Here is a 24,910-nt window from a genome sequence, read left to right as displayed (position 1 = left end):
AGCACCTCCAAAGGACCCTTGAGGCCTGCCCTCGTGTCCTCTCATTGCTTCTCACAAGACACAAAAAGCAAGGAATAAGCAGCAAATTAATACACGGTTGAAATTCATGGCTCAAGTGAGTGTTTAGAACCATTTCCATTTTCCTTGGCTGAGAAGGCCAAATACCCGCAGGCTATGTGAAAAAGAAAACACAGGCAATGGTCCAAGTAATTCAGCCTGAAAACTTACTCTGCTCCAACCAGAGAAGCTCCGGTCCTGGTAAAAGCTGCACAAAGAAATTCATTTCAATGAACCCAAAAAGGGGCTCCAAAGGCCAGGCAGACAGGTGCTCAAGCCTGGGTCACATCTCTGTCCCATGATCTTGTCCCTAGAGCCCTGTCCCTAATAACTCAACTGAAAGGGCACCAGCCTGAGCCTAAGACACCTCAACCTGTTTTTAAGATTTTCGTCAGATCTTTTATAAATTGCACGTCTAGTGCTAGGCTGGTGCATAAATTTATCTTGCAGTTGTGCATGCTGGCACAGTAGTCATTAAGCTTGTCTTTGGAAAGAACGGTCTTCCACCTCTGGAGGAGAAGGCAGAAAAGTTCCACTATTAAGTGAGATATTCTGTTTATGGCATGGAATTCCTTCCACAATTCCCTGCCTGCCCCTCATTGCTCTGGGACTCCTTCCCAGGATGTCCTGTTGGGATAGGTCCACCCACTGCCCAATTCAGCAAAAAGTAACCCTTACTTTCTCAGCACAAATGTAAAAGTTCTTCAGCTCTTATAAAGTTCAGAGGCAAAATGGGCAACTCTTCCTGCAACAGACAGAAAAACGATTCCATTTCTTCTGGTCACTATTTCCAAATCAGAGTGGACAAATATTCAGGATCATTAGGAGAAGGGGCCTCATACCTCCCATCAAAACCCATCAAAAGGGGAGTTTTCCTGAAAGACAGAAGTCCCCAGATACTCACTAAATGAACATGCTGGGCCTGTCCCCAAGTGGTAACAGGGACCATGTGGCTCTTACCCTCAAGACTCTTCAGTCTGGGAGACAAGGCTGATCTCCATAACAAGTCTGTTTCCAACACTTTAAGATCAACGACAGATGTTCCTGCAGATAACAGACCCTAGAGACTGGCTGGAGAGAAGGAATAAGAACCTGGGTGACACCACCTTAACTGAAAAATTTCTAAATACTTTCTAGTGATGAGAGTGGCCAAGGAGGGCTTACGGCAAGACCTAGTGCATAATGGGTTAGATGAATTCTTGTCTAAGCCCAGGCAATGCCTCAAAGTTGTTTGGTTTCTTTGCATGTGAAGTACCTGTCACTTGTGTCCATGAAGACATACAATAAGGCACATAGAACATGCATGAGGCAAGGTGCCACAGGACCTGGATTCTAATCTCTGCTTTGCCACCACTAACTTGTTGTGAGCCTGGGTGAATCCCTTTCTTCTCTGAGGTATTTCCTATGCTCACTTCTGGTCTAATATTCCAGTTTGGTACAACTGTAAGGTGTTCCAGGCTTTCACAGATAGCACTTCCTTTGAGATTATTTGTGCAACCCTAGTGACCTTGGGATCAGCAGCTCAGATGGTCCTCAAGGTTACACGTACTCCCACAAGAGCACTAAGCAGGACTAAGCCAGAATCTGCCTTGTTACTGTCTCAGGACACCAGGGTTCCAACCCGTCCTGCCTCCCACCTCCACATCACCTTGCAATCTTGAAAATTCTTGAGATCAACTACCTCTCCAGAGACATATGCATCTGAAAGGCCACCAACCAATGCAGCCAAAAGTTCTTCATCCTCTTCCCCTTGCCCAAGAGTAGATCAATTCATTCATTCATTCTTAGGAGTTAGCCTTTCCTCTGTGCTGACAGCTCAGAGCCTGGAGCCTACCTTGGATTCTGTGTGTCTCTCTCTCTCTCTGCCCCTCCCTCCCTCTCTCTCTCAAAAGTAAACATTAAAAAAAATTTTTAAGGAGTTAGCCTTTCCAAGGAGGCACATACTCCTTTAAACACCTTTCAGCTCTGTTTCTGCAAGTCACATCTACTGGCTGAGGTGAGGGAAGGCCCCAGTCTCTTTCCTGGCAACCAAGTCCAGAAACTACAGAAAAGAAGGGTCTCTGCCAGCAGGGCCCACAACCATCTGATCCGAACAGGGGGCTCACCAAGAAGCCCAGAAGCAACCACAGAAATAGGAAGTCTGAGTGGCAGGTGGACGAGGAACACACAGAAGACATATCAAGGCTGCAAGTCCAGGATGCCAACCTGGGTCGGGGGCCTGGACAGAATGCCAGTGGGCAGGGGATACAGGTGTCTCCAGACCAGTGCTGCCCTACAGTACCTGCTGCAATGATAGAAATTCTCCCTGTGTACGTTATCTAATATGGTAGCCGTATGTGGATTCTGAACAACGGAAAATGCAGCTTGCATGACTGAAGAACTTAATTTTAATTTTAATTTTAATGAATGTACATTCTTATTGCCACACGTGACCGACATGTTCAAGATACCACTGCTCTAAGCAATTCTCTCATGCTGCGCACCGTCTGAGAGACAGGACCAAATTTCTGACAGGACAAAAATAAATGAACTGTGTCAATTATATTTCAATAAAGCTGTGGGAGGGGGCACACAAATGCACCTTAGGGTCAGTCCAATCTATAAGCAAAGTTTGGAGTCCATGTGCTTCAAGGGCGAGAAGAACTACCCACTCTCTTACCTCACACATCTAACACACTTGACCTAAACTTCCTACCTTCAGAAACAGTAGGGGTAGAAATAGAGGATGCACAGAGGTGAAAATCAGGAGATGAAACTTGGCCTGTGACCTTGAGGAAGACCCCTTCTCTCAGAGCCACACAGCCTCCCATCACTAGGACAAAGGGGTTGGAAAAGGCAACCTCAAAGATGCTCTCAGTTCAAAGATTCTAAGAATGTGCATGCCACTTCATCAAAATTAAGAACTTTTGTGCTCAAATGACACCATCAAGTAAACGAAGAGACAACCCACAGAAAGGAAATGAATGCTTGCAAATCCTATATCTGATAAGGGACCGGTATCCAGAATATCCAAAGAACTCTCATACAACTCAAGAATAATAGTGCATGCTATTTCTAAATAATATGATAAAATATAGAAGAACCTAAAAAAATTAATAACCTACCTATATATCCATAAAAGTGTAATTCATCAACAAAAAGCATGCATGTTAATAGTTACCATTAAATGAGCAACTACTAGGTGCCAGAAACTTTATTTAAAAGACTTATCTTTATTGCAAAGTACATTTTATAGATAAGGAGTCTGAGGCTCAAGATCACACTGCTAGTAAATGAAGGAAATGGAATTAAAACCTTGTCCAGTACGATTTCAAAGTCATAGTCTTTCCATGATGTTCATCTTCACCATGGAGTTACAGGGTAAGTCTTCAGAATTAAAAAATAATAAAAATTCTTACTTCCTTCTCAAGTCTTACGTTCAGAATTTATGTTCTCTGATTTTTTGTGGCTTTTTATAAATGTAGGTTAACTGGGAATGTGTGCAATTAAAAGAGATTCTAATTGGACAAATACCATGTAAATCCTAAGACCCTGGAATTTTAAGTTTTGTTTCGACCTACCAAAGTATGTCCTAGATATGTGTTTCATTCAAAACAGAACACAGATCAGAGATTGTTAGGATGAGCTCTTTCTCCTAAGTGGGAGAGAAGATCTGTCTAAAGGCTTCTAAGATTTGCCAGTTTTTGCCTAATGGCATGACTTCGGTTATCTGAATTTTGATATTTTACCATTAAATGAATGGTTATAGATTCCAGATCAAATGTAATTTTAAAAAATAAGCATTCTCTACAATAACAAGATTGCCATATTTTTTTAAGGGGCAAAGGGTCTAAACAGACATTTATCCGAAGAATGTATACAAATGATTAATAAGCACATGAAAAGGTGCTTAATATCATTAGTCATTAGGGAAATGCAAATCCACAAGGATCTACTATTTCACATCCACTAGAAAGGCTAAAACCCAAAAGACAGACGATAACAAGTATTAGCAAGGAGAAACAGGAACCCTCATATACTGCTGGTGGGAGTATAAAATGGTACAGCTGCTTTGGAAAAGTTTGACAGTCCCTCAAAATGATATTAAAGGTACTGTATGACCCAGAACATTCCACTCCTAGGAATATACCCGAGAGAATTAAAAGAAGTTCACACAAACACCTGTACGCAAATGTTCACAGCAGCATTTTTCATAATAGCCCAAAAATGTAAACAACCCAAATGTCCACCAGTGATGAAGGGATAAATGAAATGTAACTGATCCCTACAGTGGAATATTATTCAGCCATAAAAATGAATGAAGTACTGATACGTACTAGAGCATGGATGAATCCTGAAAACATGCTAAATTTTCATAGATCATATTATATAATTCACATAAAATGTCTGGACTAGGAAAATCCATACAGAGAGTAGATTAGTGGTTGTCTAGGGCCGGGGAAGTGAGGGTTGGAGGAAAATAGAAAGGGACAGCTAATGAATAGGGGGTTTCTTTATGGGCTGATGAATGTTCTAAAATTTATTTTGATGGCGGTTACACCACGTGGACACAGTAAAATCCCCTGAATTGCAGAATTTAAAATGGTGAATTGTATGGTATGTGAATTATAAAGAATGTACATGCCATCATCCCAGAATTGGAGACCAGTTCTATTATTTATTGCCCCCAGGTGCCAGGGCCACAGGCCAGTGACCAGTGGTGATCATGGGAACCCAGCTACAGAACACTGACTTAAGTCAAAGATGCTCCACTTACAAACAAGGAGACTATTTTTTTTTTAATTTTTTTTTAACGTTTATTTATTTTTGAGACAGAGAGAGACAGAGCATGAACGGGGGAGGGTCAGAGAGAGGGAGACACAGAATCTGAAACGGCTCCAGGCTCTGAGCAGTCAGCACAGAGCCCGACGCGGGGCTTGAACTCACGGACCGCGAGATCTTGACCTGAGCCGAAGTCGGCAGCCCAACCGACTGAGCCACCCAGGCGCCCCAAGGAGACTATTTTTAAAGCCGGCTTTGTTGTCTCACACAGCTTCACATGCGGCAAAGGTGGAGCTCTTTGCTGTTGCTAAGATTAAAAGGTTTAACTTAACTGGCATCAAAAGTACATTTTTTTAAAGGCAAGAAGAAAGAAAGGCAGAAACTTACGTATTCTTCTTAGTCAAGCCCAAGGAGCCCTCCTGGGGACAGAATTCTGTCTGCCCGTCTAAAGCATCCGAATGACAGCTATGAACGGTACGATTACATCTGTTCCCAAGGACCCTGAAGCCCTGGCAAGGGTCAGGCATGTATCATCACTCCCCACAACCCCACGACAGAGTCTCTGGACTCTGGAGGAACGTGAAAATGTGCCTTGCCAGGGACGGGAGGAGGGCTTTCAGAACCAGGCTATTTTGGGGGGGGGGGATGAAACATCTCACTTGACCATTTTCCTGGGGCCAGGGGCTAAAAAGCACAGCCTAGGTGGAAGAATTCTTGGCATGCAAAGAAAGCCCAGGAGATGGAGAGACTGCAGACTTAAGAAGTGGGACTGGGAAGCGTTGAGGGCGTTCTGTTTAATAAGCTCACCAGAATCGTGTAAATAAGTGCCACCCCCTTCAGAGTAGTAAGTTTGGGAAGCTGGACACCTAATTTTGGTAACATTGCCATTCCTCAGAACATTCCCAGAATGCCATTGTCAGACCGTCTTCGAAGCCCATGACATTCCTCTCAAGATCCTCGAGGATAAGAAAATGTGGTTCTTTGAGGGTAGATGTGATTTTCCTACAAACAACCCTTAAGAAAAGGCCGTGAATAAGGTCAGTGATCAACCTTGATCACCCCAATTTTAGCCAGAAGCAAAGCAAAATGAAAAGTAGAAACTGACTCTGAAAGTAGTTCTGGAGACAAGCATCCCAGCATCACTGGGAAGAGGGTGCAGGCCCGAGAATAACCACTTTGAAGGGGACACTGCGTTTTGGATGCTTAAGTTCTGCTATTTTCATTAAGCAGTAGACCAAAGGGGGTCAATTGGGCACACGTGCACGTTCCCTCATTCTGCTCCCAGCTTGGAAGGAGACACCATCAGGCCTATGTTAAGAAAATAGTCAAAGCAATTAAAGTAACCTCAGGGTGCCTGATGTAGACACAGTTTTGCTTCATTAAATATTCAATCATTTACCAAACCGCCCGTGCCAGGAGGTGGAGTATTTAAGACAAAGGGAAGGCTGGGTCCCTGCCCACAAGAAGTTCACACTCTTGTTAGAAGAGAACAGCACAAGATTAAACACAAGCAAGTTTGTGGCTCAGAGGACCGGGTTGCTTCCAGCCCAGGGGGTAGTCTTGAACTTCTACAAGGAACACACCAGCTGATCTCAGTGCCGCAGCTTTAGCGCCCCCGCCCGCAAAATGCAACGAGTCAGGGCCCACGCAGCAGAACCTCTAGCCTCGATAACCACCCAGCTGCAGGCTGGGACTATACTCAGCATTTCCGCTTTTCATCACAGACAAAAGGAAGACAGATCTAGGAACGGAGTGAGGAGGTGATACTAACTATGCTCTGTTCACACTTAGAACCAAGAAATAGCATTTGCTTGCCTACAGGGCTGGCTGGGTCACAAGCCTATCCTTTAATAGGCAAAATCACTTGTAGTTTGCATTGCCCAAGCACGGTGAATTCCACAGCTCTCAAGGAACTCGAGGAATAGTCAGGACTTCAAATGACAGCTGGTTTCTGGAAATCGTGAGGGGTGGGGGTGGGTTGCCTCAAGCTTGGATCTGATTGGTTTTGTCTCTGCCTGCACATCAGCACCCCAGCACCCTCACTGTGGCTGTGCTGGAGGGGGTGACTTTTCTCCTGTGTGGGGCCCACATGTGGCACTGGCATCACTGGGACTCAGCCTGGCACCGCTTTCTAACGGCATCCGAAGAAAGGTGAAGCCGGATCCTGTCCTTGGAGTCACTCAGCAGACAAGAAGGATAATGCCTGACATGTGCACACTGCTTTCTAGACTATAAAACACTCGCACACACATCCCACTGGTCCCTACTTCACGACTAGGGAGGAAAGCAGAGTCACACAGAAGTGAGGGTACAGAGCATAAACTCAAGGCCACGTCACTTGCCTCCAAGTCCAGCGTCCTTTCCGTGACATGCCTCGTACACCCGGCAGGGCACGGTCCTGAAACAGTGCAGAGCGGCCACACAACCTGTTGATAATCTCGGGGGCTCATTACCTCATCAGAGAGTCATTCGGTTAACCCCTCTGAGCTTCATTTGCCTCACGTGCACCACGGAAGTGCCGATAGCTGCCGCCTGACTGGTTGTGAAGACAGACAAAACAGGTGTAAAATGCTGGGCTGGGTGCCAGAAATCAAAGGGGGCAAGGTTCAAGGCACAGGCCCCACGGTCTCATCTGAAACGTCAGTGTGGCCACGAATACCAACCCCAGAACCCACAAGCCACACTTGCTCTCCCAGCTTCTGATTGCTGGAGACCGAACGCTGAGCTCCCTGCTGCTGAAAACGCTGACCTCAGCACGTGGGCAAGCTCAGCAGCGGCCACGCGCTCCGCCGCCACGAGCAGGCCCCCATGCATCTCTCCCTCCGCTGCCAGCAAGCCCGGAGCTAGAAGCAGTGACCAGACCCTTCCTGAAGAACAGGCAAGGGCATGCCCCTCCTCCCGCCCTCCTGCCCTGGGCCGCATGGGGGAAAAAAATCTAGGGCCGAGAAATGCAATACTCACAAGAGAACACAGGGACTTAGCGGGCCCAGCTTGTAACTGCGATTTAAAACACCCCACAGCACTCCAGCAGGGGAATTTGAAGGTCCCCCCAACGCTCAGACATTGCTGACCCCCAAAATTCCCTGGGAAGGAAGAGACGATCCTTGAGAGCATTCCTGACAAAGTAAACAGCGTCTTTTGATAAAATGCAGCTCACCCACATGTTATTTTCTTGACTCCTCACAAAGACTCCATGCTCATCCTACAGATGAGGAAACCAAGGCCAAGGAAGGGAAGAGAATGTGTTCAGTCACAAAGCTAGTGAGCAGCAAACCCGGGGCCCGAATCCAGCTCGGTTTCCTCCAGTCTCTGCTCTCCTAAAGACAGAACACAGGCTGAAGACAGGAAGGGGAGCAGTCAGACAAGGACGTGCCCCAAACACCTGAACAAGTGAGGCCTGAGGTAGAAGGAAGTTAATGGTGCGGCTCCCGAGTTTCAGATGGTTCCCTTACAAAAATCACTTTTCATCCTCTCAACAACGTGATGCATGTGTCGCCTCACCACTCCCATCTCACAGGTGAGGAAACTGAGGCCAGGAACCACATGGCAAAAAGCCAGGGACAGCCTGGGTTCTAGGAAGCCTTAGTTCTGGCAAGTTCCGGCCCATCTGTAGGCCTCAGTCTCCCACTGGAGGGAGGAGCAGGGACTCCTGAGGTCCAAGAACACGGCTTGGGAAAAGGCTGGAGATGTCTGCGTCCCACCTCTGCCACTTCCAGGGCCGGATCTCCCGCCCTCCCTGCCCCAGCGAGCAATACACACAAGGCAGCCGGAGAATGAAATTAGACGCCCTGATGGGCGCTCCCCTGGGGCGCTAGTGGTGGTTGATACTCCAGCTCCAGACATCACCCCTTTTTCCTGTGGGAGCCACGGCAGTCAGGCCAGAACTCTCCACACCCGTTTTGCTCCTTGGAGCTTTTGTTTCCTTTCCCCTTCTAAGTATCATTTAATCAAGAGATGGTCAGGGGTGTCCCACCTGGGCCGAGCAGGAACAAGACACAGCTGGTAAGCGGATTCCTAGTTAGCTAAGAAAGTAGTCTGTGCAGACACCCCCAAGCCTCGTGGGAGGGTGTTGAGCTCTGGATTCTTCTACCCTGTCTCAAGATGACTCACTGTGTAGAGGCAGCCTTCAGCCTTCCCAGCTGTGGCAGAATCAGATCCTGACCATTAAATCCTTTCTTTCCTTGGTGTTCCCAGGGAAAGGAGAAACCCTCTACTGTTGTCTGAGCAAAGGCAGGCTACGGTCCTGGTCTAGCTCTTCCTCCTACAACGGAGAGGATAACTTTCAGGCACTTCCTCACCAGGGCCACCCCAACACCTGCCAGGCCCACTACCACCTTAGACTGGGTCAGTCTGGTGAATACATCTTCCATAGAATGGCTTTGGAGAGCAAACCCCCAACACAGTACATCGTCAGGAAGCATCTCTGGTGTGGCTCGCCCAATCCCATTCTGCCACTCCCTCATCAGGTTGGGAGTTAGTGGGCCGGTCTTCCTAGGCCCCAGTTTCTTCCCTGGTCTCTAAGGCTGAGGACAGCCACCCCTACCTCACACCACTGTGCTGAAGCTTAAGGACACGTTGCCGTGGCTCACAATAGTAGTGACAACCCCCAATGACTCCGTGTTTTCCAGGAGCCAGGGCCTGGGCTAACCCCCTTAACTGCTGTATTTCCTCTTTTCCAAAAGAGGAACAGACTCGGCAAGAAAAAGCAGCTTGCCGATCGATCACAGACAGTGCACAGCAAAGCTGGGGACTGAACCCAGTTTGACTCCAGGACCCATAACCCTAACTGTTTCATCCTACAACTGGCCAGTGCTCAGCACAAACCTCCTACCCACACCACAAAAGTTCCTGCACTTTCCACTTGCAGGAAACAACTTTTCAAGAATTAAAATGCAATAAAATCTATTTAATACCCAATTTCAGGGGCGCCTGGGTGGCGCAGTTGGTTAAGCGTCCGACTTCAGCCAGGTCACGATCTCGCGGTCCGTGAGTTCGAGCCCCGCGTCGGGCTCTGGGCTGATGGCTCAGAGCCTGGAGCCTGTTTCCGATTCTGTGTCTCCCTCTCTCTCTGCCCCTCCCCCGTTTATGCTCTGTCTCTCTCTGTCCCAAAAATAAAATAAACGTTGAAAAAAAAATTAAAAAAAAAATACCCAATTTCAACCTCTCTACTCATTCCCACTTTAACTGGATAATTCAGAAGGTTGGCAGAGGGCTGTAGGTTGGTAAAAACCTCCATCCAGATCCTCTCCAGCCACAACCCCCACCTGGAAATGTCTCCGGGTGGTAGGAAGGAGGAGGCATGGAAACTTCTATGCCAGGGGAGCTTCTATGCCAGCCCCCACACCTAGGCTCCAAACCCCAACCAACACCATGAATGTGAAAACTTCCCTGAGGACCCACCTGGATATTCTGATGCTGCTTCTCCCCTTGGCCTCACCCTCCCCTGCTCAGCATTAAGAGGACATCAGTCATGAGCCTCAACTTCCCCTCACAGCCCAGTGGAGGAGCCTGGGGTCAGAAAGCCTGGTGCGAATCCTGGCCCTGCCCATTCCTAGGCCTTATGGCCTGGTGTAAACAATTGACCCACTCAGCCTTTTCTCCTCACGTAAAATGAGAATTGCTTGGGAGTTTATGGCAAGGATTAAATGAGAATTAGGGCAATTATAGATATAAGGTCCACCTAGCTCAGATGTCAACCATGAGCCAGTAAGAAAGACAATTATCTCCGTGCCTCCAGTTACTATCAAAAGGCAGTGTATGCGGGGTGCCTAGGTGGCTCAGTTGGTTAAGTGTCCGACTTGAGCTCAGGTCATGATCTCGAGGTTCGTGGGTTTGAGCCCCACGTCAGGCTCTCTGCTGTCAGCTCAGAGCCTGGAGCCTGCTTCAGATTCTGCATCTCCCTCTCTCTCTGCCCCTCCCTGACTCATGCTCTGTCTCTCAAAAATAAATAAACATTAAAAAAAAATAAAAAATAAGGCAGTGTATGCTACCCGCACCCGATCAAGGTAACAGCGGAGAGACCACTGCATCTATCCTCCAGCTCTGCCGATGCTCTGCTGCCCTCCCCCTGCCAGCGCCCTGACTCCATAAGATAATGGGGCTATCTATGGTCAAATGATTGCCGCATGTTGGGATGCATGAAGAAAGTAAGAGAATAATTTCTAAAGTAAAACAGGGCAAGGAGGAGTGATCAAAACTCTCTTTGGTAAGATAAAGAAAAAAATTGAGGAGAGAATTAAAAGTCAACTGAATCCCCAGCATACTGCGAACAGACATTCTTTGGTCATCTGATGTCCCAGCTGTTCCGACTGCCCCTGGTATTCTCAGACACTGCCCTGTCAGAGGGGAAGTGCCTGGCTTCAACCCGGACTCACAGCTGTGGGAAGGCGTGGGAAGAAACAGACCGGGGGACAGGAGACTGGCTTGGGTCCTCAGTTGGTTCCTTCCTTACTATGGGACCCTGGGCAAGTCAACTGCTGAGTATGAAAAGGAACACATCCGTCCGAAGGGCTCCAGGGCCCTTTCTGTCCCAAGCTCAGCCGGTCTGTGATTCACATCCAGCACCACTCCGGGTAAATGAGAATCGGCCATCTCACCTCCCGCTGCACCACATGGTTTCCATGACGAGGTGAGCTTCCGCAGCTGGCCAGCGCCTTCTCGTCCCTGACCACACTAGTTCCACTCCACGTGTCGTTCTAGAGAAAGACCTCTTCACCACCCCTCTTTTACCAAATTCTTGCCGGGTGCCACTACTTCTTGAATTCGAATTCGAATTCAGAACTGTAGATGTTCTCATTTCTTTCCCTCCCGATAAAGCCTCTAAAAAGATTGATTCAACATTAATTTATAGTTCAATAATTCAGAATTTGTGAAAGCCCAAAGAGAAGTTCATTTTTGCAATATCGTGAGATAAAGTTCTAAAGGGGGTAATTACTGGCTGTTTTTGTACAATTCAAAAGGAGTCATTTAAATATAAAGTCAACATACTCCATTGTTATCTATTTACAGAAGGACATTCAAGGATGTCTTTTTAAAAAATCTATTGGGGGGCGCCTGGGTGGCTCAGTCGGTTAAGCGTCCGACTTCAGCTCAGGTCACGATCTCGCGGTCCGTGAGTTCGAGCCCCACGTCAGGCTCTGGGCTGACGGCTCAGAGCCTGGAGCCTGCTTCCGATTCTGTGTCTCCCTCTCTCTCTGCCCCTCCCCCGTTCATGCTCTCTCTCTGTCTCAAAAATAAAAAAAAAAAGTTAAAAAAATTAAAAAAAAAATCTGTTGGTCACTGCCTTAGTCCACATTAGAGTGAAATAATAAAACCACATCTCTTCAAGAATGAGAGTTTTGGAGGGGTTCTCTGCATAAATTCATAGCGTCCTTTTATATTCTGACTTACACAAGTTAGGACAGTAAGCGAATGTGTTTAATGGACTCCATGTTACACATAATAAACGCTCAAAAAAGTACTTTATGCATGATTTAATGATAGCTGTGTTAAACTACTCTTTTTCATCTTCCCATCTTTACTTCTATCATGATTTATATAATCAAAAAGCGAAGCTCTCAGAACACAGAAGTTCCTTCATTATGCCACAGTTCAAGGTTGCGCGTGAACCCTTTGGAAACTACGAAGCCAGAGACCATCTGCTCGCAGGGCGTTTCTGACTCTGACAAAAGCACAGCGACGATATGGCTCACCACGCCTGACAATGCACTTTGTACAAGGACCCACGCTGCAGATTCCTCCTTGGGTTCGGCTCCTAAAAAGTGCATCTCTGAATGAATGCAGCCGCTTCCCATTGTTGAGAGGATAAAAGCATTGTAACTTAGGATGTGCCTCCTTTGGCCATCACTGCTGGAAATCCTGAAGGCCAAATCAGTGCCCAGGTGTTAGCAATCCATTCGCCTCGAGCCCCTGGGGCAGGTCGACTTTGTTTTCATTCCACATTGCCCCTTCCTTCACCCACTCCTGTTTCCTAAGCTATCTCAGAGCTTTTAGAAGTAGGGGGGCATAAACCCTATCATAAATACCATAATAACAGTGAGACTGTCCTATGCACGAAAATAAAATAATAATCAAAGAACATGGGACATTAGAAATATACCAGGTTAGATATTTTTCCTCCCCAAATGAAAGGAACGTAAAGGCAGTGTTCACCTTGAAACTGTAGCAAATACTCCAAAACTAAGAAACTTAGTTACCTATTAGCTACCTAGAATGAATATTTCACCAGAAACAACTACAATAATCAAGTGTATGGCAAAGTACTACTCAAAGTGGGGAGAAGAATGATAAGCATTGGGGCCTTTCATCTGGATCTGCGGTTCAAAAGAGATTAGGAATCTAGTGCTCGGGGTCTGTGGACTTTCTGCTCTAACCAGAGGCTCTGGATGCCTGCCAAACATCCAGGAGGAAGGCTGAACCCTATTCCCAAAATTTCTCTTCCCATAGCCTAAGATGAAAACAAAGGAGGTCAGTCATCAGAGGTGAGTGACAGCAGATCATTTCCAGGAGATGTGGGGGTAGGAGTCTGAATGGATACAGGCTTAGTGGACAGTGATGTGCCAGTAAGTGCAGAAATTAAAAATGCACTATCCTCCCACCCAGAGAGTTGATTTCTAAGTACTTATCCCAGAGAGATGTTTCCTTGTATGAACAAAGAAGCACGTTCAAGGATATTCAGTGCAGTACTGTGTGAAATAGCAAAACTTTAGAAACTAGCCTAAATGCTCATCAGAAAGAGAATAAGTAAACCACGGCACATTCGTACAGGGCATATTTTACCCCAATGCAAGTTGTTAGCTCTCCGTGTACAGATATGGAAAGATCTGTATGATATGTTAAGCGGAAAAAAAGAAGCTATATGATGCATGCATTCTGTTCCCACTCGTGTAAACTTTAAAATACATGAGTATGTATGGGGGTGCCTGGGTGGCTCAGTCGGTTGAGCGTCTGACTTGGTTTCAACTCAGGTCATGATGTCACAGCACACAAGTTTGAGCCCCACGTCAGGCTCCATGCTGACAGTGCAGAGGCTGCTTGGGATTCTGTCTCTCTCTCTCTCTCTAGTTCTCTCTACCCCTCCCCCACTTGCGCCGTCTCTGTCTCTCTCAAAATAAATAAACAAACTTTTAAAAAAAGAATGTTAAAAAAATAAAAATAAAATACCCAAACTATATAGACACCTGCTGTGCAAAATGCACAGGTTACACACATATACGTACACAATGAAAAACAATTCTGAAAGGGCCACACCAAACTGATGACTGATTAGAACGAGCTGGACAGGTAAAAAGAGACTGTCACTTTATATTGTTTCCACTGTCCAGAAGAATGCATTCGTGCAAATGTTAAATGATGATCTGTTGTGAGAACACAAAATGTGGAAAACAAAGAGGGTTGTTCTCTGACCCCAGGTTGTGGGTTTTCCTGGGCACAGCAAGCCAGAGCATCTTGGGCTATAAGTCAAGGACAGGAAAGCCTGGTCTGCCCCACATAGCAAGTCTCAATAAAATATCCTTTGAATAATGGTGCCTCAACTCCCTGTCTTATAAATAAGAGTCCTTCCAGCTCTACAAAATTATCTGTGAGCACATTGTGCTAGACTTCCCCATGGACACAGAAAAAGGAGGCAAGGAAAGGTGGGAGCCTCTCACCTCACCGGCTTGGAGGCCCCAGGCTGCCGTGTCCCTCCTTCCCAGGCTGGGTCCACCTGCCAGCCACGTTCCCCCTGAGCAGCCTGCAACCTGCCTTCCCTCCCTCAGGTCAGCCTCCCATTTCCCTCCAGCCTGCCCCTCAAGGTCACTCTTTCAATAATCTCAACAGATGTCCTCTGATTTCTAGAATTACCACTCGGCCAATAGGGAGCAGGATAAAAAATTGGCAGAAAGAATTGCTTGGAGGCTCAGGAGAAGAAAGTCATTTTCCCCAGCACTGGGCAATGTCTGGGGCCCTGCTTAGCAAAAATCACCAGAAGGCTTCATCCTTCAAGGTGTGTGTCAAAACCACCCATCCATCCTTTCACCCACCCACATCTCTGCCCGCCACCCCACCACACACACACACACACACACACACACACACACACAGGACTAGTCACCTCAGGCAATTCCCCCTTCAGCCCCATCTTCAGCTTTGCTCACTGTGTCCCCCACCCCACCAGCCACGGCTGGCTGTGCTCCCCAGCCACACCGTTTTACTGTCCGCAAGAACCGTAGCAGCAAGAACTCCAATCCCACTTGAATTAAAAAGGGAAGACACCTTCTGCCTCTTTCCCTACTCTGATCATATGGGCAGAACAGGACTTGGGAGACATAGCCTGTGCTGTTGCTGGCAGAGAGCCCCAGGCGTCTGAGCACAGTAGGAGGAAGAAGCAGGGACGCTACCGTCTATTCCTGGGTGACCTGCCAATCTCCCACCCCCAGGACAAGGACACCCACCGCCAGCCCTTCCCTTGGCACATCATCTGAGCAACAGTAATGCCCCCTGATGTCCTTCCCTATAGCTCAACCACTAGAATTTCAGAACATCTATAATTTCTTTAGGAACTTTGTTAGGGGAGGAGCTGTTGGAGGTCTGTTCTAGAGCCCCGCCGCCACCACCACCAATATCTAATGAGACATAAGTATCTCTACTGCTGGGCAAATTGTCCCCTCTGATTTCAGAACTTCTCACATTTTGCAGATAGTTAAAAATTAAATACTGATGGGGAAGGTTAAAAAAAGAAACTATCCACAAATCTGCCACAGGGGTCTCTTGTTTCTCACACAATCATTTTTAAAATACTGAACTTGAGCTGAGGTTAAGGAAAGAATGCATCTCCCCACAGACCCTCCCCCAGATGGGCTAAGAGGGATGCACACTTGAGATGGTGTGTGAGACAGACCCACTGCAGGCCAGCCAGACCCTGCCACAGACACCCGAGGGCCAGGGTGCAGGCTGGCATCCTGATAGCCTCTTTTTTATATGTATTTATTTAGAGAAAGGGAGAGAGAGAGAGAGAGAGAGAGAAGAAGAGAGCATGAGCAGGGGAGGTGCAGAAAGAGAGGGAGAGAGAGAATCCCAAGCAGGCTCCATGCTCAGCATGGAGCCCAATACAGGGTTCAATCTTATGACCGTGAGATCATGACCTGAGCTGAAGTTGAGAGTCAGATGCTGAGCCAACCAACCCAGGTGCCCCGATACCCTCTTTTAAGCCCCTTCTTCCAGCTGCCTCTGATAGGACTTCTACCCCTTGGATTTTTTAGTTAGCTAAGTTCATAAATGGCGCGCACACACACACACACTTTTTTTTTCCAACTAAGCCAATTTGAGTTGTGTCTCTGCAACCCATAATCCAACAAGTGCTGGCTAACACATCAATATATCCAAATATCTTCACTCTAAGCCAAGCTCATTTTTAAAGGGTCTGAGCAAGGAAATTCCGGTGCTTAAGGTAGGACTATAAAACAATGAGATTTGCTTTTGTAACAAACCAGCCAAAGGACTGAGGACCCTTTGGAATCCTTCTTAAGAAACTTGACTAGTAGCAAACTTGAACTCTTTAAGAGCTGGACTTGGGGGGCGCCTGGGTGGCGCAGTCGGTTAAGCGTCCGACTTCAACCAGGTCACGATCTCGCAGTCCGTGAGTTCGAGCCCCGCGTCAGGCTCTGGGCTGATGGCTCAGAGCCTGGAGCCTGTTTCCGATTCTGTGTCTCCTTCTCTCTCTGCCCCTCCCCCGTTCATGCTCTGTCTCTCTCTGTCCCAAAAATAAATAAACATTGAAAAAAAAAAAGTTTAAAAAAAAATAAAAAAAAAAAATAAAAAAAAAAAAAAAAAAAAGAGCTGGACTTGGTCTCTGAAAACCTGTCAATACCCAACCAAAGTCCGCTCAGTAAAAGATGGGGCCACGTAACGTGTTCTTTGTCACAAGGTAAGACTAGAAAAGACATATGATGATTTGTGTAGCACATAAACCAGTTCACATTTTATGACTAGGAAACCAGTGTTGGGTACAGTGTTACCACACAAGTCTGTCTCCTCTGGTCATTTTGCTGCTTTCCCTCCACCCGTCTTTCTATGAACTGTGATGCTCATGCTCCACCCGCGTGCACACGGTGCACACACTGGGCACACGTACAACACTGAACACAGAAGCCAGCTTACGATTCAAAAAGTATCAACAAGTGTCTGTCTTCCTTCTCTCCTGCCTTAGATGTAAAGAGTTAAATTTGCCAAGAAAGACACCATCCTGAAATTAAAGGCAAACTCTGACAGGTGTTTCCCGGGATTCTCATTAACACTGGACAACGAAAGTCAGCCTCTCGGGCAAACATTAATCATTAGCCAATTGTTGAAAATTAACGACTGATCCGTAAGGACTTACCATGAAGCCCTTGTATGGCCATTTGTGTATTTATTGGCTCATTCCACATACATTTCCTGATGCGCCTACTGTGCGCCGGGCACGGGGTTACGTTTGCAACACCATAGAGACCGATCAGACTCCAGCCTCCGTCTCTAGGAACTCATATGCTGATTTCATCCAAAGTAACTCAGCTAATCAGCCAAAGAACCAGGCCATCAGACCCCACAACGCATGTGCAGAACCACGAAACACAAACCACTCCCCATAACAGTTATAAAGCGAGGAGGGATTGTTATAAAAAGGACCTAATGTCTGTAAAGAGGAGGACTTACTGTGCTTATGGGAGGGCAAAGAGAAAGCAAGTACTTACACTCTGGCAGGTGGGGTGGGAGGCAGGAGCGAATGAGGCTCAGAGGAGGCTGAGCTGAGAAGGCAGCACGGGAGCTGTCCCAGAACAGACAGAATCTAGCTGTGCAGAAATAAGAGCGCACAGTTCAAACAGAACTCTTTGCGGAGCAAAGACCTGGTGCGGATAACATTCTGAACTAAAACCCACCTTACAGGCTAACCCCAAGGAACCAAGTTATGAAACTGTGTTTTGGAAATTCTCACTATATGCAAAAACAGTGAGATGCTAAACTATATGACCACACAGACCCAATGTGCTCACTTTTTCAGCCCAGGAAACACCGTGCATTGGGATCTCAGCCACGGAAGAGAGAACACAATCAAAGGACACCATCCCACGACATTCCTGGCCATTGTAAGGCATCTCACAATGGTCCCACTGCCAAGAGCCCACAGCCAGCACTGCTGCTCAGAGACCCACCACTCCGCTACTCTGAGCACAAAACATTCTAGACGGCTCAGCTCTGAAACCCAGCTCCCAGGGCTCCATCAGCCAGAGGTGCTCGAGAAGCAGAGTCACAAGACTCTAACCTTTTTAAGAATACGCGCTTATAACTTCCCACCCACTCCCAGCCAAGGACCTCCTCCAAGGAGTCCACAGAGGGACCTGCCACACAGGAAATCCTGAATAAAGCTCAGAGGAAAGAATGGGTTTGGTGCTTCTCCTGGCAATCACATCAACAACACGTGTTTACTCAACAGCTACTTTGTACCAGAGGGCCAGGCACTGTGGGGGATTCCAGAATGATTCACTATGAGTTGTGTTCTGCAGTCAAATCCTTGACCACTGAGCTACACTCCTTATGAATTATATTCTGAAAATGCTTGATAACATAAAGATGGGAATATAAAGAGCTAAAATATAGGGTATTTTATATGTGAGTTTCCACCAGACAGGTTCAAATAAGAGTGTTACTTTGGGGACACCAGGGTGGCTCAGCAGGTTAAGCCTCTGACTTCAGCACAGGTCATGATCTCACCACTCATGAGTTCAAGCCCCACCTCAGGCTCTGTGCTGACAGCTCAGAGCCTGGCATCTGTTTTAGGTTCTGTGCCCCCCTCTCTCTTTACCCCTCTCCCACTCACAGTCTGTCTTTCTCTCAAAAAAATAAATAAATAAATAAACATTAAAAAAATTGTTAATGAAAAAAAAGTGTTACTTTGGATCAGGGTCAGAAAATCCTTCGTGGAAGTGAGTAGTTTGAGATTATTCCTGAAAAGCTACAAGGGCGGTGACACGTGAAGAAGGGGCTGGCGGGGGGGGGGGGGGCACCTAGGTGGCTCAGTTGGTTAAGCATCTTTGGTTTGGGTCATGATCTCACAATTCACGGGTTCGAGCCCAGCATCAGGCTCTGTGCTGACAGCTCAGAGCCTGAAGCCTGCTTCAGATTCTGTGTCTCCCTCTCTCTCTGACCCTCCCCCACTCGTACTCTCTCTCAAAAATAAATAAACATTAAAAAAAACCTGGGGGGGGGGGGACGGCGCCTGGGTGGTTCAGTTGGTTAAGCATCTGACTTCGGCTCAGGTCATGATCTCCCGGTTCGTGAGTTCAAGCCCGGAGTCGGGCTCTGTGCTGACAGCTCAGAGCCTGGAGCCTGCTTCCAATTCTGTGTCTCCCTCTCTCTCTGTCCCTCCCCTACTTGTGCTCTCCCTCTCTCTCTCAAAAATTTTTAAAAAAGAAGGAAGAAGAAGAAGGAGAAGGAAGAAGGAGAAGAAGGAGAAGGAGGAGAAGCAGAAGAAGCAGAAGAAGAAGGAGGAGGAGGAGGAGGGGCCAGGGGAGAAGAGGCACTGCAGATGGAGAAAAGCCCAGGAGGCGGGCAAGCTCACAAGAGGAGTGTTTAGGAACTGTAGGTGGACAAATGCAGGGGGGAGGGGGGGTTCAGCTACAAAGAGGAACTCAAAAAGCTCAGACGGCCCAGGAGGACCTGGCCGCAGCAACCCGGGTGTGGATGGGGAGGAGAGGAAGACACGAGGGGTTCTGTAGATGCAAAATATCAACTGGCTAAAGAAAAACAAAGGGGCCTCAACTCAACAACAAGATGAGAAAGGAGGCGGGAAAGGGGCAAAGCCTTGGTAAAACTGCCTGTTGAGTAGAACAAGCAACTTATTCAACACCCTTTATCCGCCGCTGTGCCTGATAAAGGGATAGAGAGGCCTGGGCCAGAGGCCCTGCCCTTCGTGGGTGGCGTCATTAGCAGACATGAGGGAAGGTCCTAATTGGCAGACAAGCACCCCCATTTGGGACAGCTCTAATTTGGGGCAGCTCAGCACTACAGAGAGCTGGGCACCACCTGGGGCTGGGGACCCCGCTGCACAGGCAGAAAACTTCAACTGCATCAGTTTGCATATGAAAAACTGAAGTTTGGGAAACTAGATAGAGCATCCTTCAACACACTGAAGTACAATACTGTGAGCAGCCTCGCTCTGACACCCCATGAAGCAGAGCTCTCCCCTCCACCCCCCCACCCGGGCTAAGAAGAAATTAAACAAATGATATACACTTTCAATAAGTGGAAGCGAGGAGTTCGCGCTACCCACTGAGCCAAGAAGGGTCTCACTGTGGGAACTCAGTTGTACCGTTTCCATGGCTCCAGCCTCCACCAGTCCCTGCAAGTCCACAAATGAAAGCTGCATAGAAACTTGAGATTGTTTATATTAAAAAAAAAAAAAATCTAACCCTGGGAAAACTTGCTGCCCCCAAGGTAGTTTCTAGATCTCCAAAGCTGGCTAAGTTGCATGCAACCCAGACAAAATACCTATCAGACCAGTGAGGATGGCCACACTTCCTACCCAACAGAAGTAATCACGTCACTACAAATGACCTGTAACAGGCAGAAACAGCTTGTACCAAGCTGGCTCTAAGAGTTCAACATACACATTTCCCACAGAGCTACGAAGCAAAGCAATTCGCCAGCACCCTGACACGTGCAGTTCTGCAACCCGTATCGGTCTCTGCCCTTTGCTTTGCCATTCACGTTAACTGAAAGGTATTTACTACAGATGAAAAATAAGCTTCGTTCAGCTGCCTCTAAACCGATCCCAAAAATAGAGCAATCACTTTGGTACAAATTGGGTCAAATGTATTAAAAAAAAACAAAAAAAAAACAAAAAAAAACAGCTCCCTGGCAGGAGCACGACATGGCATGGGACCTTGCAAAGAGTCAGGGGGAAATCCACAAAGATCTTCCCTTCCCACAGTGAGAAAGGAAATATTTAAAGAGTCAAGCAGAGAATAAACTCATCTGGCCATGTGACCATCCAAGTGAAACAAGACAGAAACTCGAATGCTATGAGTTTCAGAGCAGTAAGAGGTCAAAGGAATACATGTTGGTTTTTAGAAAGGTCTGCCAAACTAATACCCCGCCTCTCCCCCCGCCCCTAAAAATACCACTGCTTAAGAACTGTCGAGAAAGGATCCGCTAGGGAGGGACTGCAAGGGAGAAGAAAACAGATTTACCCATTTCTTATAGTTTATTCCCTTACTCATTAGCTGAGAAATCCAACTGGTCTTACAGCAGGTATCAGTGCCCTGAATTTCCCTGGGAAAAATCAGAATATTAATTGGCTTACACACGCAGCTACATTAATTATTCCATTGATCTGAATTAATCTGCCTTTCTGAAAGGTATTTATTTTCTAAGTTTGTTTAATCATGTTCTCTTGAGCTACAAAAAGCAACAAACTGGGTCACCATCCACGTTGTTAAATTTGGTAACAAGGCTGACACCATCTGTGGCCTAGACTATGATGATCCATCCCCATTGATGGGGGCTTTTTGCCACTTCTTTTCCTTTCAAATGATCATCTAATGTCACATGCCTACAACCAAATCAGAAGCTGTTTAAAATATCCCAAAGCACACAAATCACCATAGTATAAATACACACTGATGGTAAGGGTGTATACATGCATCCAGTCCTGTTGAGGACTTCAGGAGCAGTGTCCACAAGTTTATTGCACTCTCTAGAAATCAGACCATAAAAGCCTGACCGTGAACAGACATCACGTTATCATGGGACATACGCCACAACATGTTACGTGTGACGTGAAATCCTGTATATAGACCGTTGAGGCTAAAAATCACAAGAGCATAATTTCAGGATCTTCAGAACCCAGCAGAGCCCTCCCCACACTCGTTTTGCCTTTACAACACTCGGTTACAAACAGCCAGCCCTACTAAGATACAGCTTCAACGTGAGAAAAATCAGAACAAAATGAATCTTAAGAGAGGAGAAAGCAAAACAATAGAGGGAGCTCCCTGTGACCCAGTGCTGGCCCCGGCCCCACCTGCCTCTCTGGGCAGCCTCTGCCAAGGAGGATGCTACAGCTGGAGAAAAAAATCCTGACGGGCCTTCTGAATCATCGAGAAAAGATTACGGAATATCAGAGGTAAACACGATCCCAGGGATCTTCTCACCCAACCCCCTAGACAAGTGGCTGACTGGCCACGCAGAGAGGATTTGGGGAAGTGCCCCAGAACACAGCGAGCTGCCAGCTCCGTGGGACAATCACGCTCCTAGTCCCAACTCTGGTGCTCTTTAGGGCTTTTTTTCTTTCTTCTTTCTTTCTTTTTGTTTTTGTTTTTTTAACTATACCAACCTTTCCCAAAGGAAGTTCCATGAAACACTGGTTCGGTGATACGTTCTGCCAAAAAACTGTTTGAAGAATCCATGACCAATTACTTTTAGGGACTCGCTGAGTTAAACAAAATGAAACTGGTTTTTTAACTACAGACCTTCCCGGAGCTCTTACAGAGCTAATGTGCGCTATAAATCTTTAAGAGGGCAATAAAGTTATGTGAAAGTATCCCGATTTATTTAACCAAAGAATCATCTTATCTTGGGGCATTTCATAGGCCGCTCCTAGTAGAATACTACACTGTATTCTCCAAATTAGGTTCCACATAGCTGTATTCGTTTTCTTGTACGCTGCTGCTCTAAAAATGAAGAGTTCACGGGCAAAGTCCACGGTAATTCTCTACTTACCAGAAAAACTGACCAAACAAAATGCCCATCACTCCCCAATAACACTTGATTTAAAAAAAAAAAAAAGCAGCTCTTATTATCATAAAAAGAATGGTAGACGGCAAAAGTCTATGTGGAAAGAAAAGTTATTTTAAAATCTGCTACAAACCGGAACCTTCCGTGAAAAAGTTCCACATCTCTTCATACAAGATTCAGGACTTTGTACACTTTCATTCAGTATAAATTTGAGAATACAGGTCAGAGAGAAAAGCAAACAAACAAACCCCCTGTTGGAAAGCTCCAGGAAACATCCCATGCATAGCTGTAAACTTCAGCCACCCAGAAAGCTAGCTGCCAGTTTAAGTACAGAGGCAAATGATAACCACACATCAGGACAAGCAGGAACTCTAAGGACACTTACCAAGTTATGATTTGTTGAATTAGAATCATCTTCAGGGAATGGGATGTAAATAGCTAAGGCCACACAATTGGCAAAAATAGCCAATAATATAAATATGTCAAATGGTCTGAAAAATTTTGTTAAGGTATATATGTCTTATGCAAACGTAAACCATCTCTCTCATCACATTCCCGATCATACCACTCTTGAATCACTTTTGAAATGAAAATTATACACACAAATCCCTTCTCGACGAACTGTCGAGACCTGCTTGGTCCCCAGTAGATGTAATCATCCGTGGTCCTCTGGCAAATCTCGCTATCGAATGACTTTTCCGTGTCCTTTCCTTCTTCTGCAAGGATCACATTGCGTTCATTCTTTGCCGTGCATTTTATATTGAAACCTAAACACACATCCAATTAGGGCAGGCTCTGAACCACGTTTCTGCTTCTTAAAGTTTTAAGAGTGACAAAGGCCTTAGAACACTAAATTCCTGGCTGTTGTAGACACAAAGAGTAGTCCTCATGAGACAAATCTCTCCCACAAATCCTTGCCTCCATGTGTTAAAGCCATTTTCTCGGGGGCTATTCTTGGCTGGGTCGATCTCCTGTCTGGACTGGGGCAGGCCAAGTCACCAGGACTTTCTACATTCTACCTGTGACTGTCTCACGGCATGTTCCAATACCTCAGACACTGTAACCGGCAAGCCAGGCTCCAGCTCTCCCTCTGCTTCCTTTACTAATCAATGCCTATCACTGTTTCAGATTACAGCTGGACTGGAGCTCAGTTTATAATGAGCTGTTACTGCATTCAATTTATAAACAAATTAAATAAAAAGCCATAAGAAATCAGCACCAGACACTTGCAAAGTACAACTGAACAACTCTAAATCTCGGGGGTCTGTCTGGAAGAATCACTTTGAAATCAGCTTTCAACAGACACTTGCTTAAACATTCTGGTGTCATTAAGAGACATTGTCGAAACTGGCAGTGCAAGATTCGACTTCTGCCAAAAGGACTATTTATCTTCTTTTGGTTTTCAGCCTTTCCGAATACAAGGTTTCTGAACACCAACATAATCTGCAACCTGGGCGGGGGGCGGGGGGCTTGATTTTATAACAGTGCTTCTCCCATAACCTCACCCACAAAAGGCAAAGCCACTGGTTTAACTAAACACCTTGAAATATTCAAGCTTTGAGGATATGAACAGGCCCTTCTCCGTGCATCCCGATATCCTTCCGGGAAATCCAAAACTGCCGGGAAAACAAAGGCACCTACCTCTCTGGGGATACCCTGAGTCTCATGAGAACTCAGCCCTCTGAAGAGCTTCGACACTCACTGAAATAAGGGCATGAACGACATTATTCTCTTACTAATTTTGATGGGTTTATTTTTAAAGCCAATTAGCTTTCATTCATATTTACTCTTTCAACTCATCTAGTATTACAAAATCTCTTATCTAGGGAATCTAACTTTGAGACAGTTCCCCTTCAAAAGACTTCAGAATCTCCTTTTCGGTTTTTCCTTTTCGCAGTTCCTGCTGAAATTTTAAAAGCCAACCGCCCCACTGTTATTCTACATAGAAACATACCCATGGCCTCTCCGTCCCCCGTACCCCGCCCTTCCGTTTTAGTTCCCAACACTTAAATGACGGACCAGGCAATCTGAGAGATACCAATGCTGTTCAGGAAGGCCAGACGTAATGCTTTTTCTTTATGGTGGTCAGGTTTCAGTTTCCAGGTGTTGGTGGATACTATCTCACTGCCACAAGACTTTTACAAGCCACGCAGAACAGAGCAACAGAGAATAGATGGGTCCGCTCCTAAAAATTCCTTCCGATAAGGCAAACTCTCCTCGTTCCCCTAAGATGCAGGACACCCTTCCTCGCCTGGGTGTAAAAACAAACAAAGCTGTCACACATCTTGTCTGACTGGGCCTGGCTTCACTGGCTTTAGGAGGATTTCTACAACCTGCTCCCTGA

General features: G+C 46.4%; 1 protein-coding gene across 3 annotated transcripts in view; it reads right to left on the bottom strand.

Moving 5' to 3' along the window:
• Positions 1-24,910, bottom strand: part of CACNA1D (calcium voltage-gated channel subunit alpha1 D) — a 303,968-nt gene that overhangs the window by 274,902 nt on the left and 4,156 nt on the right. For all 3 annotated transcript variants that reach the window (XM_047094458.1, XM_047094459.1, XM_047094455.1), the window contains exon 3: positions 22,952-23,057. In XM_047094458.1, coding sequence (XP_046950414.1) covers positions 22,952-23,057 — 106 coding nt within the window. The remainder of the gene's footprint in view (positions 1-22,951; positions 23,058-24,910) is intronic.

Source organism: Lynx rufus, unplaced genomic scaffold (genome assembly GCF_022079265.1).
Source record: "Lynx rufus isolate CCGP_SWC_20201006 ecotype Redwood Valley unplaced genomic scaffold, mLynRuf1.p SCAF_4, whole genome shotgun sequence".
NCBI classification, from domain to species: Eukaryota; Metazoa; Chordata; class Mammalia; order Carnivora; family Felidae; genus Lynx; species Lynx rufus.
This window is presented reverse-complemented; position numbering and strand designations above follow the sequence as displayed.